Source organism: Rattus norvegicus, chromosome 8 (genome assembly GCF_021556685.1).
Source record: "Rattus norvegicus strain SHRSP/BbbUtx chromosome 8, alternate assembly SHRSP_T2T, whole genome shotgun sequence".
Taxonomy (NCBI): domain Eukaryota; kingdom Metazoa; phylum Chordata; class Mammalia; order Rodentia; family Muridae; genus Rattus; species Rattus norvegicus.
In genome coordinates this window covers 72,218,869-72,235,959 of record NC_141541.1, presented here as the reverse complement: position 1 = coordinate 72,235,959, position 17,091 = coordinate 72,218,869, and the positions used below count along the sequence as shown (strand labels likewise).

At 52.1% G+C, this 17,091-nt stretch overlaps 1 protein-coding gene across 2 annotated transcripts in view; it reads left to right on the top strand.

Annotated features, from left to right (window-relative positions):
• Positions 1 to 2,272: 2,272 nt before the first annotated feature.
• Smad6 (SMAD family member 6) overlaps positions 2,273 to 17,091 on the top strand; it is a 69,294-nt gene continuing 54,475 nt past the window's right edge. The window contains exons 1-4 of one of the 2 annotated variants that reach the window (XM_087563107.1): positions 2,273 to 2,649; positions 2,733 to 4,058; positions 11,745 to 11,801; positions 16,038 to 16,115. In XM_087563107.1, coding sequence (XP_087419233.1) covers positions 3,239 to 4,058; positions 11,745 to 11,801; positions 16,038 to 16,115 — 955 coding nt within the window. In that variant the 5' untranslated portion in view covers positions 2,273 to 2,649; positions 2,733 to 3,238. 2 annotated transcript variants of the gene reach the window in all.

The window sequence follows — 17,091 nt, the reverse complement described above, 5'->3', positions numbered from 1 at the left end:
TCGAGTCCCACCCTGACCACTAATAACAAACCCGTGCAGGCTATTGTATCTACTCTATATACTGACGGTTGCCACCTTCATCTCCAGAGCCTTGTAGTGAGGAGTGGTGGCCTCCTACAGAATGTCCATCCATAGAAGCAGTACCGTGCACCACATTTTGGAAACTACTACTGTAAAAGGTATGTTGTGACAACACCAGGGTACACGCCTCTTCCTGCTGTTGGGGGTTGAGAGCACATGGCTCTCTGGTTTTGGTTCTCCCAATAGGTTTCAATGGCAAATTAAATGAGCAAGTTTCTGTGCCTCAGTTTCCTCATCTGTACACAGAGAAAATAAAACTGATGAACTGTTTAGGCTTGAAACTGACACTGCCATGGTAAATAGCTCAAAGCATCTGCTCTTATTGTAACCCAGAGGTGAGGCAACAAGTTATCTTTGTAAAAGGAAACATAATTGCTTTATCTTTGTATTTATTATTTTATTTTGGGAGACTTTTGGAGACAGGGTCTTATGCGGGTCCAGGCTGGCTTCCAGGTCAACGTGTAGCCCAGGGTAGCCTTGAACGCCTGACATTCCTCCCCTCCACCTCCCAAGTGCTGAACTGATGGGTGTGAACAACCCTGTAGGGCTCTCTTTTATGTTTTAGGACTTCTTCAGAGGTGAGACAGAAGCTAAAAGACAAGTTTGTGTGGGTGCTGCTTGCCCACTTTCGATGTATACACCATTTCCTAGAATCTGCCTTCTGTGAGGCAGGCATCATCAAAGGAGAAACAGAGGCCAGAACAGCTACTCATATTCACCTTGGCCAAAATAGTGAAGTTTGGGTGTGACAATTGGCCCTGCAGCACTGGAATACCTGGCTTCAGGTGAGGCTCAGGAAAGTATTCTGTGTCTTTTCTGCACACACGGCCCTTCCCCCAGCGCACATCCAGACCTGGTTCTGGACTCACACGCCACCTTCACGATAGCAGCCCAGAACACGGGAATCCTAAAGGGGATCACAAGTCCGCGCCCCATCCTCCCCACTCCGCCTCACGCGGGGTGCGGCGTCAAGCCCCAGGCCAATGAGAGTAGCGGAATTTCTTTCATTGAGCTCGGGGCCCCGGCTCCTGCCCGGAAGGGGGCGTGGCGCTGCGCCGGGGGTGGGGCCGCGGCGCGCCAGGGGAGGGCGGGGCCGGCCCTGCGGCTGGGCCAATAGGCGCCACGCCCGGGAGGGGGAGGGGGGAACCAGGCCTTTTTTCCCCTCCGCGCGGGACCAATCCCGACTTTACAAGCTTGAACTTTTGCCACCCTCGGACTAGCAAGCACGCCCGAGGAGGTACCCCGCCGCGCCGGCTCCAGGGCAGGAGCGGCCTTAACCCTTCCCCTGCCGGTCTCCAAGTCTGCCCCCAAATTGCCCCCGTTTTCATAGTGAAATATAGCTGGGGAAAGCACGCCCCTCCATCTACATCACTCTTGGAGGGGCGAAAGGTAAATTCACGAAGGGGAAGGAAGCGCCTGGCCTTGAGAGGAGCCCAGGACGCCAGGCGGCCAGGCGGGAGAGCCCAGGCGACCAAGAGGAGCCATCCAAGAGCACTCCCGCCTCTACTCCACCCTGACCGAGTCCCCACCTCCGGCAATCCAGGAGCTCCCCTGTTCCCTCGCCCCGCTGTGTAGCTGAAGGGGAGCGACCCCTAGTTCTGGGCAGGGGGTGCATGGAGCCTTCATGGGTCACAAAAGAAACCCGCTATCCCAACTTCTCCGGCGCCCCCCCCCCCCAACTCCCCAGAGACGCAGGGCAGGAAGGCGCGCACACACGCCCATTTTTATTAGCCCGCGCTGAGGCTGGGGGTTTGGACTGACTCTAAAGTGCAATGCGCGTTTGCAAGTTTGGGCACAGGCCAGAAAGAGGCAAAGGGCCGCCTTGGAGTCCGGGTCGCGGTGGGTTCACCCAGCAGAGCTGGGTAGCTGGGCGTGTTTGTTAGCGGGTGTGCGGGACCGCTGGCATACGTGCCCAAGGCGGGACGTGAGCTAGAGTGGGAGTCGCGGGCACTGTCAGCCTCCGGGCGGGGGTACTGGGGCGGGCGAGGGGCGGGCGCCGGGGTTCGGCCCGCCCCGGGAACCAGCCCCCTTGGAGCCTCGGGCTCAGCAATGGGACGTGTTCTCCTTTAAGAGTTAAGAAACTTGAAACCTTGTTTGCGCAACAATCAGCGCCGCGGAGCCGCCAAAGTGTCTAGACTGGCATATGATGGGAGGCAGCCAATGACTCCGCGGCGCTCCTCCGGGGGCCCTCAGTGTGCGTTTGAGGAGAACAAAAAAGAGAGAGAGCGCCGAGCGGGGGAGCAAGCGAGGGAGCTGAGCCCAGAGAAAGAGCCGCCGGGCGCTACCTCGGCAAACCTCGCTGGGACCGCGGGGCCACCAGGAGGCACTTTGGTGGAGGGGGGAGGGGGGCGACCTCGGCAGCCGCGGCGCCCGAAGCGACCCAGCGCAGCGTGGGGCGGGCTGCGACCTCTGCCTCGGTGGATTGCATTTTTAATTAAGGATTCCTAGCAGCTCTTTGGGATTTTTTTTTTTTTTTACGGCTTCCACTCATGTATTGACACCCGCGTTCAGGAGAGACTTGCTCCAAGTGCACCGAGCGCCCGGGACCTGGAGACGGAATTGCTTTTCGTGCGTGCAAATCCAAGCATTTTGAGTTTTGTTTGGGACCTTTTTCTTGCTTTGCTTTTATTTTTATTTTTATTTTGTTGCAGGGATCTGGGAGTTATCCACAAGCCTTAGTTTCGGATCCTGCAGGGAAAGCCCATGTAGCATAGCGCTTGGCTTTTGAAGGCAGAGCTGTGCAGACACATTTGGGGGTACGACGCAAGCGCTTTGTGTTGGTGTACCAGCCGCGCAACTTTTGAAGGCTCGCCGGCCCATGCGGGGTGTCTCTAGCATCGTTTCGCCGGTGGCTTCCCTAAAGTTCCAGGGCAGCTGGAGTTGAGCAGTCCCGGCCCCATCGCGATCCATGTAGCCCGCTGGTCCCTCGCGGACTGCCGCTCAGCGCGCGCGTGTGCCCGGCCAGGCGCGAGCTCCCTCATGTTGCAGCCCTGCGGTGCCCCTTCGACGACAGGCTGTGCGCAGTCTGCACGGCGCCCCGCGGCAGAGCTTCATGTGGGGCTGCGGCCCGCGCAACCCGCGCCTCGTTGAGGGAACGGACCCCCGGTAACCGGAGACCGCCTCCCCTCCCACCACCCCAGGCGCCAAAGGGTATCGTATGTTCAGGTCTAAACGCTCGGGGCTGGTGCGGCGACTTTGGCGAAGTCGTGTGGTCCCTGATCGGGAGGAAGGCAGCGGCGGCGGCTGTGGTGGCGACGAGGATGGGAGCCTGGGCAGCCGAGCTGAGCCTGCCCCGCGGGCACGAGAGGGCGGAGGTTGCGGCCGCTCCGAAGTCCGCTCGGTAGCCCCGCGGCGGCTCCGGGACGCGGTGGGACCGCGAGGCGCCCTGATCGCGGGCAGGCGCCGGCGCACAGGGGGCCCCCCGAGGCCCGTGTCGGAGCCGGGGGCCGGAGCTGGGGGCTCCCCGCTGGATGTGGTGGAGCCTGGAGGCCCGGGCTGGCTGCCTGAGAGTGACTGCGAGACGGTGACTTGCTGTCTCTTCTCCGAGCGGGACGCTGCAGGCGCGCCCCGGGACTCTGGCGATCCCCAAGCCAGGCAGTCCCCGGAGCCGGAGGAGGGCGGCGGGCCTCGGAGTCGCGAAGCCCGCTCGCGGCTGCTGCTTCTGGAGCAGGAGCTCAAGACAGTCACGTACTCGCTGCTCAAGCGGCTCAAGGAGCGTTCGCTGGACACACTGTTGGAGGCTGTAGAGTCCCGAGGCGGCGTGCCGGGCGGCTGCGTGCTGGTGCCGCGCGCCGACCTCCGTCTGGGCGGCCAGCCCGCGCCACCGCAGCTGCTGCTCGGTCGCCTGTTCCGCTGGCCAGACCTGCAGCACGCAGTGGAGCTGAAACCCCTGTGCGGCTGCCACAGCTTTGCCGCCGCCGCTGACGGGCCCACGGTGTGTTGCAACCCCTACCACTTCAGCCGGCTCTGCGGGCCAGGTGAGCGCGCGCGGGGTCTCCCACTCTACCCTTCTGGCCCCTTTCTGTGGCCACCTCATTGTTGGATATTCTAGGGATTCCCCCACCCCCACCCCACCTATATACTGGGAGCCTGCGGGAGATTGAGGAAAGTTGAGGAATAGGTGTCTGCAATTTCAAATGATAACTTTATTTTGTGGCGCCAGCGAAGTGAGAAAGGGACACGTTCCAGTTTCCATATGCAGCCTCTGGGATTTAAAGTAGATTGCAGCTTTGTGAAACGGGATAGTAAGCCGTGGAGAGGCCAAAGGAGTAAGTGCCACCTCTCCTTTGGGGATTCACCTCAGTCGGTACCCAGCTTCTGGCATTTGTATGCATATCCTGTACCCCTGATCTGCTCTTCCCCGTCCAGGTAGGTATGACTCTGAAGCTGTCTGTAGGGAAGTCATGCCTAGCGTCATAAGTGTTTGCAAAATGTTTGACTTGTTCCTTTCTATGGTTGGAGCGAGACTCTGCAGGACAAACCCTTGTTTCCACCATCCTTTGGGATGGAATGCCAGGCTCCTGTATCATCCTGGCTCTTAATTCTGGCCTTTAGCTTACCTCTGAGGGACCTGAGGCATCTGGGAGTCAGAGGCTGCTAGCTCTTTTGTTACCCTGAGAACTGGCCCCTTTGTTCTCCTGGGATCTCCTGCACACACCCTACTTTAGCCTTACTTAGCTAGGCAGGCTCAGGTGCAGGAGCAGAGGTGAGGACAGATGAAGGGCCCTGACAGGGCAGAGAGTACACACACACACACACACACACACACACACACACACACACACACCCTTGCTTTCTGTACCACGAGTAATACTCGCTATAGGTGTAGGTGAATACATCCAAGGGCTTTGTATTTGCAGGGAAAAAATGGAACAGGTAGTTACAGGCTGTTGGGACTGGTGAGCTCTCAGGTCTCCTCACTCAGCATGGACCGGCAGCTTAGGAAGCTTGACTTCTCCCCTGTATAGATGAGGGCCTAGCGGTGTGAAGAGAAAGGAAGTTTCCCTCCCATTATTGTGGCTCCTGATGTGCTTCCCTCATGGTCCCTTCAGGCTCAATGTAGAGACTTTGGGTAGTTCTTGGCCTGTGCCCACACTGGGCTTTCTGTGCCTAGAGGCTCACTGACAGCTTCCCTGAAGGAGACTGCTATCTCTGTCTCTTGGGAAGAGGACTTTTATTTGTGGTTGTACTGCCTCCCGTCATAGTTTTGCTTTCTAGTGGGAGATAGATGGTAGGATCCATTACACTCTTCCAATAAGGCCTTAATTATTTTTTTCTGTCACCAAGTCACAGTTCTAACAAGTTTGTTAAGCATTACTCTATACCAGGTACTCTGTGTGTGTGGTGGGGAGGGATCTTGCTGTCAAGTCTTTCTCTGAGATGGGAAGAAGTGAGGGGGTAAGGGGGCGGGGCTAGGTCAGTGGTCTGAGCCACCGGGAGGGCTGTGGGCGTGCTTGTAACTGGATCACCTCTGGGAGTGCCTAGCTTTTAACCTGGAGCAGCCTCAGAGGAGGGGGTGGACCTAAAGAGAGCTTGCTCAGGTGGGTGGACCGGAAAAGGAGGGGTGAAAAGCTGGAGACTTTAGGACCCACTCAGTTCCTCTCTTTGCCCTTCGAATTGGCCCAGCTTAACCAGGGAGAATTTGAGGGAGACCTGATGAACTATAGACCTAGGCTTAGTGACCTTGAAGAGCATGTGTGTGTAGGAGGGCTCTAAAAACATGCTCAACAGAACTGAGTATTGGAATGTAATTCCCTGCCTCCCCCTTAAAGAACTTCCCCATTGGGGAGTGGGGCATACAGCATGTGTCTGTTCACTGCTACTGGGAGCTACAAACCTAGGAGGACTCTAGTCAACTAACTGGGGGCAACTCTAAAGACTATGGTTGTGGGAAAGAAGCAAGAGTTTCCTGTATGCCTGGTTGACCCTCTTGCCTTCCCTGGGACTGAGGACGGGGAAGCCCTTTGCTGCCCACCCCGCCCCCGGGGCTGGCCGCCAGGCTGGCTCCTAGAACTGGGCGGGCACATAGCTGGGGTTCAGCGGAGCGCGTCCTGATAAGGAGACCGCTCCTCCCAACTTTCCAGCTCAGGGAAGAAGGATGAGGCATGGAGCAGGCAGACAGACAGACAGACAGACTGACTGGGCATACCACTAGAGTAAAGTGCATGAGAACACCCAGTACCAGTCATTCGTGCCTGGACTCCACCCTCAAGGATTCCCAGTGTCAAGACATGTGGGAAGTGTGGTCCGTCCCTTTCTGAGCATGGCAAGTTGATGGCCCTGGCCTCCTCCCATCTGTAAAGTTCTGAGTTGGCCTAAACGGCAAAGGTGAAGAGGTGATGGGGCAGGTTACAGGTTCCTTGGGCTTTCTCTCTGAAACTGGTGTTAATGCACCGAGGCCTCATCCAGAGTACCAGGCTCAGTGCATGATATAGTCTGGGGGCCCCTGGGAATTTCCTTTCCCTGGGCCTTTCTGTTTAGGACTAAAGGCAGCGCCGAGTTTGGTGGCTGCCTATGTGGACGGAAATGTGGAGAAATACTTTAATCACAGCTCTGACCTGTTTATAGAGTTCCTTTCTCCTGCAAGTATCCATTAACTCTGGAATGAATCTCCTGCTCTTTGCTTCCCTACTTTTTTTTTTTCTGTAATTATATTCAGTAAATTACTATTATCCAAATTGTGCCCGGGAAAGAGAGAGCAAGAACTTCTAAAGGGCTGGAGGAGGCTGCCTAGGAAAACACAGGGTTTCCAGGCCAGGCCTGGAGGAATTAGAATGGACTAGAAAGTTTTTCCTTTTATTTGGCCTGGCATTATCCCTTTGAAATAAGATCAATTTCAAGTTGGGCTTCCCGGCCCCGCCCCGCCCCCTCGCGGCCCCTCGGCCTGCCTGTCTGCTCCCCGCTCCTCTCTTGGAGGTGAGGAAGCCGTGATAATGCCCAGTTTGCCTCTTGCTGGCGCCAGCCGGCTGCGGCTGCGCTGTTTATCTGGCTGCTGGGGGAATCTGGGCAGTTAGGCTCCTTCAGCCTTAAAGCGCCAGGAGCTCCTTTTCTGTCCTCCGATCCTGGGGCTTGGAATCAGAACCCTAGGTTCTGAAGGAAGAAGAAACAGACGCCTAGGAGGTCCTCCACGCCCGCCCGCCCGGCTGTCACCCCCTGGGAGAAAGAGAAGTCGGAGGTCCAGGAAAGCATGTGGATCTTGTCCTACAGCAAAGAGCTGCCCTTCATAGATGGGTGGAAAGTGTCAAATGGAAACTGCCAGGCACAGAGAGAGGCTGTGAACTTTTTTCTGGCCTCAAACGAAGGTCTAGATCCCAGAAGGCTAAGTAGCCCCTGAGGCTGACCAGAGGGGTGACTGGGCTGGGCAAGCCTGGACTGACTCCTGATGCTCTTGGCTCCTGGCTGACTACTCAGCTTCTAGAGGAAGTAAGGGGAGATTCTTCCAGTCTTGCCTGGAACTGGCTTGGAGTTTCTCATGTCTTCCTCTTTTTCTCTCAACCACATCCAGTTCTTTCAGAGGAATCTGCAGAGAAGTGTTCTGTTTAGAACGTTTAAATAATTTCCAAATCAGTATTGCTCTTAACAAGAGGTAGGACATCTTCTAGACAGTTGGACAAGGAGCTAGGGGTCAGCTAGAAGATTCTCTTCTGGTCTTATGTCTCAACTAGTGGAGGGCTCACCTAGCCTGCCTGAGTGGTGTCCTATGGTTCCATTCTCCTGAATCCCGAGGGAGGGGGTGGGAGCCACAGGTAAGAATTACTGGTATTGTTCAGAGCACATCATTCATAACAGCAAAATGTGGAAGCGGCCCAAATGTCCATTAGCTGATGAATGGATGAACAAAGCGTGAAGTAGCCAAACAATGGAATATCATCCAGCCATAAAAAAGGGTGAAGTGCTCACACATGCCACGGCGTGGATGAACCTGGAGAACGTTGTGCTGAGTGAAAGAAACAGACACAAAGGGCCTGTATGATTCTACGTACGTGAACCATTCAGAGTAGGCAAATCCATAGAGACAAAAAGTAGATTAGTGGTTGCCTGGGGTTTGGGTTGGAATATAGGAAGTGGCTGTTAATAGGGATAGGGTTTCTTCTTGTGGTGATGAAAATCTCCTATAATTAGATCATGGTGATGGTCACACAACTTTTCGAATGCACCCCAAACCACTAAATTGTATACTTTAAGAGGGTGGATCTTGTGACCTGTGAGTTTATATCTCCTTTATCTCCTCTTTTTTTCTTTCTTTTTTTTTCTTTTTTCTTTTTCTTACTTTTTTTTTTTTTTTTTTTTTTTTTGAGACATTTCTCTGTGTTGCCCTGGCTGTCCTGGAACACACTCTATAGATCAGGCTGGTTTTGAACTCACAGAGATCCACACTCACCAAGGGACTAGGGGTGACCAGGGATATCCTCTGGTGTGCATTATTACCACGCATCTTTTCTCTTCTTTTTTTGTTAAATAAAGAAATAGATTACTTAGTGTTGGTGTACAACAGCAACAGGATAATCTCTGCAACTGCCTTCAAGTACAGCCTTGGGCTGGTCCTTTCTCAAGTACAGCCTTGGGCTGGTCCTTTCTCAAGTACAGCCTTGGGCTGGTCCTTTCTCAAGTACAGCCTTGGGCTGGTCCTTTCCTGGTGGAATGTCAGGTGTCCCATGAATAAAAAGGAGTTAAGGGCCTGTGTTGGTGGGGCACCCCTGTAATCCCAGTGTTCAGGAGGCAGAGACACAGGGATACCTTTGAGGCTAGCCTGAGCTACTGCATCGAGACCCAGTGAGTTAGTAAAACCCAGGCTCCTTTGAATTAGATGTGCCAGAGTTCTGTATTGTGGGCTGCTGACTAGAAACCCCGCTCTTTCTAGAAGGTTCTGTGGTTAGGTGAAGCCCCTCCTGGGAGCTTAGCTGTTTTTCACTGGCTGCAGGCAGGTCTGCAATTTTGGCTTATCAGTTTTCTTTCTGTCTCACTATTGTTAGGAACCCTACCTCAGTTGTGATTGCGGCAGTGGCTGCTTCCTTAGGGGAAGCAAGGCGAGCACTTTCTTTCCTCTGCCTTTTTTGCTTTCAGGTAAAATCCCTGTCAGAGGATATTCCTCTACCATGTTCCGGTGGTGGAGACAGGAGGGTCAATAGTTCAAGGTCATTCCTGGTCGTGTATATTGAATTCAGGGCCAGCCTGGGCTGTAAGAGATACTGTTTCAAAGAGGGGGGAGGGGAGAGGAGAGAAGAGAAGAGAGGGGTTGGATGGGGAAGGCAGGGATGACGACAGTTGCTTGCTACACCCCAGCTACTACCTCTGTTGCTGGAGACGGGTGTGGGGGCAGATGTCTAACCAGGCCTTGTGTTTCAGGGGTTGTAAAAAAGGGTGTGCACAGCAGACAGACTCTGGTTCTGGCTCCACAGTTTCCCTGGGAGTCACTTCCATTCACCAGGCCTCAGACTCCTCTCTGTGGTGGGAACCCAGGCTGTCTTCTCTCCCTGAGAGTTCATGCCTTTCCATGCTGGGCAGCTCTCTGAGGTCTGGCCTCAGGATGAATGAGTACAGGTGAAGTAGCTCTTACTGAAAGTGCATAGTCTTCCTCCTTGTGTCCTGTTTGAGGTCACTGGCCAGTCCCCTTTGACTCTCAGATCCTTTCTCCTACTCTTGTCCTGGCATGGGAACACTGAGCCAGCACCGGGTGGAGAGGGGCACTTGGTTCTCGGTCTCTTAGAACAGTGAAGCTCCTGGGTGTCAGTTTCCTCATAAGCAAAATAGGACTGTGGATACTATCTTATATATTTACTCTGATCTCTGAGAAAAGATCAAACTGAAACTGCTGTCTGGTGAGCATGATTAACCATTATGTACTTGAGGTCTGTAAGAATCAGAGAGGACAGTGGTTAGGAGCACTGGCTGCTCTTCTAGAGGACCTGAGTTCAATACCGGCACTCACATGGCAATTACGGCTGTCCAGTTCCAGCAGATCTGACACCTTCATATAGACGTACATGCTGGCCAAACACCAATGCCATAAAATAAGAGTAAATAAATCATATTTAGAAAATTCTGAAGCCAGGTAATTCCAGCACTTGGAAGGCAGAGGCAGAGGCAGAGTTCGAGCCTGTCAGGTCTATTGAACAAGTTCTGGGACAGCCAAGACTATGCAGAGAAACCCTGTCTCAAAAAACAAAAACAAAAACAAATTAAAGACAGTACATAGAGTGGAAGTGTCTGGCACTGAGTGAATGTCTGGTCTCTGTAGTGGCTTTGCCCTGTTTGACCTGTGTCCACAGAGAGTCCCTGCTTTAGACTCAGAGTCTTGACTTTGACGGAGCCACTTCTGGACAGGGTTGGGGCAGGAGAGGGAAGCCTCCTTTGGGTGTATGAAGCACACATAAATAATGCTCCTGTAACTAATGGTGCCTTATTATAATTGCGAAAACACTCATTACCCCTGTGTCATTCCTGATAGCCACCTAATAATAGTTATTACTCCTTTACTACTGTGGAGTTTGCTTTAGCTTGCGATCTGATGGGGTTTGGTTTCATTTACAGAAAATGGAGGGTCATTTCATTCACCCAGATTGTTACTTAGTTTAGCAAATTGTTACTTCCCTGGTAAAGCAAGAGCCCAAGAAATTCCTCAGAAGGCAAAGCATATGTTTTAAAGAAGGAGTATTTCAGGCAAACGCCATAGACAAGCCGGAGTCAGAGTCTGAGCTGGAAGACTGGGACCCACTCCTGGCTTTTCCTTACAAAACCAGAGGCTGAGACCACAACAGGCTGGAAGTAACTGGCCTAAAATGCAGAGAGTTCCAGGCCCCACTAACTGCCATCGTCCCCACACCAGGAGTGGCGGTTCTAACGTGGGTTAAAATAATTGTTAAAAATTTGATTATGATTGTCATGCATGTAGTGAGGGTGTATACATGGTATGAAACACACGTGAAGGTCAGAGGACCACTCCAGACCGTCTCGTCTGGTCTCCCCTTCCACTATGTGGGTTCTGGGGACTCAAACTCAGGTCCGTCATCTTGGCAGCAAGCTTCTCTACATGCTCAACTTCTCACCATCCCCACCTCGTCTCGTCTCCAACCACATTACCATGATTTACTCTGATTTGACTTGTTGAGCTGTGCAAAGGAAAATCGAGGAAGCCCTCGTTCCATTTCTATTTCACACAAGCAACATGAAATTTCAGTATAAGTATATTCAAGGTATATCATAAGGCTTGCACTAATACCGAGAAGGCTGTAGGCTATGCTTAGCTCAAATGCAAGCAGAATGGAGCCTCCTGTATGTTATCTGGCGGCCCGTGCGTGCTGACTTCTGCACCAGTGTTTTTCTAGTTGTAAGAGTAATAAAGGTGCTGTTTACGGGAGTGTGACCAAGAGCTGTGCTAAGCATGTTGCTTATGCTATCTTTTGCCCTTCTGGCAAAAACCAAGAGGTCTGTGATTATCACCCCCGTTTTTTTAGTTGAGGAAGTCAACTTGGAGAGTTGAAGGAACTCGAAGGAGCTCACAAAGCACTGGTGTCAGAAGTGGGGACTGAGCCCCAGGCTGTCTGTGCCCTTAGACTGGGCATCAGAGATGGTGGGAGACTTGGAAGACTTCCTGGGGTTTGAGGAAAGTGATAGTTAAAAGCACGTGGGACACCAGGTGTGACATGCTGTATCCTATCTTCCAGAATCACCGCCGCCCCCCTATTCTCGGCTGTCTCCTCCTGACCAGCACAAGCCACTGGGTAAGTGTGCCCTTCCCTGGAGGGGTGGGCTGCTTTGGGTGCTTTCAAACAGGGTGAAGTTGTACAAACACTCCCACGGTTGGGCTGCTCCAGAGAGACTATTTACATCTTCAAATTCCAGGCTCCTCGTTAACCTCTCTGTGACCTTGAAATATGGGCCTGTGGGAGATGAATGGGTTCTGACTTAAGCTGTTCTTTGGAGGTGGGCTGGAATTTCTGGGTCTCTTTTCCTTCCTTCCTCCCCCAGCCTTGGGTTACTGTCTACCAGTGTGTTAACTGAGAATGTGACAGGCACACAGGGCGTAGAGTCTTTGTTTAGCTATACCTGTCCGTGCCCCACACCTGAACGGGTGGACAGAAGGCTAGCTGTCTCCGAGGGGGTTTAGTGGAGAGAGGTGTCATTTCAGACATGTTCTGTGCTATGCCAAGCTGTCTTTTCTGTATCGCTTGGGGGCTAAGGGTCAGCTCACGTTCTGGGGTTCACACATACACTGTTAAAAGCAGATGAGGGGCTAGATAGATGGCTCATGGGTTGAGAGTGCTTGCTGCTCAGTCAAGAGGATCTGGGTTTAGTGCCCAGCACCTACATCAGGTGGGTTCCCAATTGCCTGCCACTCCAGCTCTGTAGAATTCAGTGCCCTCTTCTGGCCTCCAAGGGTACTTGCATGCATGTGATGCACATGCAAACACTCAGGTGCACATACACTTATACACCACTCACTCAGTCACTCACTCACTGACTACTAACTAACTAACTGTTCAAACACAGAGATGCTCTGGGCCCTGGGCTCTCTCCTCTGAGGCTTTGGAGCAGTCATGTGGTCTGTGGAGTTCTAGTAGCAGGTGAGCTGGCCTTAAGAGTTCTAACACAGTAGCAACCCTATGACCAGTAGTTTCTGTGAGCCCCAAGCCTCCAACGTGCATTGGCATAGTGTTGGTGCTAGAACATCCCCAAGTGAGCACAAAGGATGAATTCGTACTGTTTATGGTAGAAGCTTCCACTCCCAAGTGTGTGAGCTCTGGCTGGAAGCTCACTGCCCCAGGTCATGGACTCAGGTGGTTCCCCAAGTTCCTTCTAGCCCTTCATCTCCCCTGAAGTCAGAGAAACAGTCACTCCAGAGCTGCTTGAGGAGTTTGATCCATGGAAAATGGCAAAGGCTGTCATCCCTCCGGGTGTGGGAGGCAGCGGCTAAGCAGTGATATCTGTCCCAGCTGTGAGCCTTGTGCCCAGAGAGCTTCACTTACGTGTGTGAGAACTAGAGGGGTCATGCTCTCACGGGAGACAAGGGGGAGCCAGCTGAGGGAGGAGAGGGAGATCCCCACCTGAGGACCTGCAGGGCTGAGAGACTAGCCCAGGGCAGCCACAGCTCAGGCCATGGCTTCACCATTGTCCTGCCACAGGCCAGCCCCGGCATCTCCTAAGTCCTCTAGAGGATGCCTTGCTCCATTAAGGAAGAAAAACTCAAAAGTTGGTAACCAGTGGCAGGCTCATAGCTGGAGGAGCTGATAATCAGCCGGAGGAAAAGCTGTAAAGTCCTAAAGAGTGACCATTTAAAAACTAAAAGGAAGCCGTGCTTGGTGGTGCACGTCTTTAATCCCGGCATTCAGGAGGCAAAGGCAGGCAGATCTCTGAGTTCAAGGCCAGCTTGGTCTGCAGAGCGAGTTCCAGGGGAACTCTATCTGAAGCAACAACAACCCAAAAATCAAAAACCATGCTAACAGGTTGCATTTCTCACAGTGGGACAACCATGAGCCCCAGAAAGCTTGGGCTCACAGAACTTCCTGTTAGCATAAGAGCTAAGAATGGCTTTTAATGATTGAATCGAATCGAATTGATTGATTGAGACAGGATCTTCTAATGCAGTCTAGTGAGCTTGGGCCCCTTGGGTCTCAGTGAAAAGTCTAGATCTGTGGGCTTGGCAAGGGTGTGGCCGGTACTGAGAAGCTGGCTTCAACAGGTAGAAGCTATTTGCCCTTCCTATTCTTTCTGGAAAGTTCTGGGTGCTACCTATACAGATGTAGCAGTTTTGTTCCCAGCACACATATCAGGCAACTCAGAACTGTCCATAACTCCAGTTTCAGTGTACACGTAAAATACATACTTACACATAATTAAAAATAATACAAGTAACAATTTTAAAAAGTAATAGGACCCAACCTGGTGTTTCTCCTCAGATGATTAACGGGAGGCTCAGTACTAGCAATAGCTGACATTTTAAAGGACATGACCTTCCATGCTTTTTTGTGTCTTTAATCTACTGACTTTTTGAAAGGAAGTTAGAGCTGGCACACCAGATTCCAGGCATAGGCTCCCTCACTGCGGCTCCCTCATATGGCTCTCTCCCTCACCCTCAGCGAGGCTCCAAGCATTCTGACCGGGGACATTAGGTACTAAATGCAATCTCAAGGTGGGGAAGATAGCTCGATCAGTGAAGTGCTGAGACATGAGTTCAATCCCCAGGTATGGTGGTACAAGCCTGTCCCACTTCCAAGGAGGCCAAGACAGGAGTTCTCCCTGGAACTTGCTGGCCAGTCAGCCTAACCTATTCAGTGAACTCTAGACCAGTGAGAGATCCAACCTCAAAAAGCACAGTGAGGACCGATACCCAGAGTTGACCTCTGGTATACAGTACACACACACACACACACACACACACACACACACACGCACCTACATATACACAAACATGCAAACACATACATACACAGCGCAAATCCTAAATCCTCCACTTTAGCATTTTAGGGTTTATTTTGAAGATTTTCTTATGTCTTTATTTTCAGTATAGCAGATATTAATAATTTGTGTGCCTTAAGGTATAGTACAGTATTTTTAAAAATCATTTCCTTTACTTTGCATAGTTTCCCTTTTTACTATTTTATATTTTATTTTATATATATATATAATACAATAATTACACACACACACACACACACACACACACACACACACCAGTTTACTTTTGTGCTTCTCTTATGACGTGAGACCAAGAACCATAATCAAAGGCAGCATCTGGCAAGTGGGGAAAAAAAAAGCCGAATTGGTTACTGTTTCATCTTCACTGCTCTTCAAAGTATGGGTAAAAGGAAAAATTTTATGCAAAATGAAAAGGAATCCTACCTGGCTAGGGAATTGTTCCAGGAATCCCAGCCTCTGGTGGCTGCTGGGCCATCTGGGGCCAGCCAAGCCAGATCTGACTTGTGTTGGGTGAACAGAAAAGCTGATGGGCTTCCTGGTCCATGCTTCTCAACTCCGGGACAAACCCGTCCCTTACACAACCCCATGCTATTGGTAGCAGAGGTCCAGACCTGGGAGGGAAAAAGTTCCCAATGCTTCCCATTCCTCAGAGCACCAGTTTATGAACCCAGTGGGCTAGAAAAAGTTCCCTTGCATCTCAGCACGCCGCAGGCAGGGAGGGGATGGCCAGTGGTGAAGCACTTAATTAAGCCTGCTTTTAAAAACAAGCATGGACGCAAACCCAGCCCGAGCTCCAGCCGGCCGCTTGGATGTTGGGGAGTGGGAGAGGTGAGAGAGACAGCGAAAGTTAATCTGAGAGCAAACACTTGGACTTAATGAGCGGCGTGTGGGAGCAGAAGTGGCTAGTGACTTCTGAAGCTTCTCCCAGCACCAGGAAGAAGGAAGGAAGGAAGGAAAGAGGGAAGGAAGCAAGAACGAACAACGTCAAGAATTTTAATGGTTGTGATTAAGTTTAGCAGCTATGAATTGTTCAGGGACTTAATTTAACCTTACCCAAACAGGCTTCAAGTCGCTGCTTGCTCGGTCCCCTGAGCACGGACTGTTTCTATGGTCAGGATGTCTGAGGCTCTTACACATGTCAGGGTCACAGTGCATTTTCCCAGAAGAGTCCTGGGACTAGATGGTTGGCCTGGTCTCCGGTGATCCCGAGACTGGGCTCCAGAGTGGCCTCAGAAACTTGTGAGGGGGCTGGAAGTGTAACTCGGTTGGTAGAGTGGTTGCCTGACACATACAAGAAGCTCTGGGTTTGATTCCCTGCACTGCACGCCCCCAGCTTGGTGGCTCAGGCCTGCAGTCTCAGCATTTCGGAGGTGAGAACAAGAGAGTCAGGAGTTCAAGGCCATCGGTGGCTAGGTATTGGAATCAAGGTCAGCTTGGGATACAGGAACAAATAAGTGGTCCCTAGGGACATCTGCCCTTTGTATGTGTGCCCTGATGCCTTTTGGCCAACTGAGCTCTCTTTTTTCCCCCTCCTCAAACAGATCTGTCCGATTCTACATTGTCTTACACTGAAACCGAGGCCACCAACTCCCTCATCACTGCTCCGGGTGAATTCTCAGGTTGGCATATTTCTCCTTACTGGTCACAGTGGGCGGCGCTGATGGGGGTGGGTGCGTCGGATTTTGATTTCTTGTGATTTTTGTGCTTTTATTCACCTACTCTGTAAGTGGGAAGATGGTGTGTGTGTGTGTGTGTGTGTGTGTGTGTGTTTTGCTGGTGTTACTGGAGGTAAGAAATGGATGTGGCATTACATTTGTGTCAGCCCAGTCCTCAGGAGGCTGAAGCCAGAGGAGTTCAAGGCCGGCTCGGGTTCCCAAGCTGTGTTGTCTATGTGGTTGGGAACCTGAATATAGTAACTTGCTAGGTTTTAACCTGGTTCTTTTAGCCATGTCTCTGCTATTTCTATGACTTAGAAAGGTCTTTCCATCATTGAGACGTGGGACACTTCTTCATAACAGGAAACCTCAAGGTAGATAGGTCTTCTGCCCTCTGTGCTCTGGGGTATGGGCCATGCGTAAGCAAAGGGGATAGATAGCTTGGGCAGACTGGCAAGGGAGAGGTTTGCTAAAAGCTGGTGGTGTTTGTGCCCTGTACATGGCAGGAAGCAGAAGGAAGGAGCCCCGGCTTTGCTGTCCCCTAACCGTATGAGATTCCCAGATGCTGGCCCTAAGACCTCTCAGATTCAAGGGAATTCTTCATGTGAGAGGCTGGGTACGAGGAACTGGGGAAGGAGGGCCAGGGGACTTGTGTATCTGAGGTCCGTGTGGCCGTCTGGGAGCATGGCTGGTAGAGTGTGCTGTGTGGCAGCTGGGCTTACAGCCTGGGGTGGGGTGTAGCTAGCTGGGCCTCTGTATCTTCTCCTGACTCCGCACCCATGCCATAAAAGCAGAGTAGTGGGGCTGAGTGACCAGGGTGAGCCAGGCCTCACCCCAGCACCTTATATTATGTCAGGACAGCTGGGCTGTCAGCCCATAGGTGTAGTGACCCCTTGTGTCCCTCAGAGCCAGTCACATAGCAGCCTTCGTGGCCACAGGA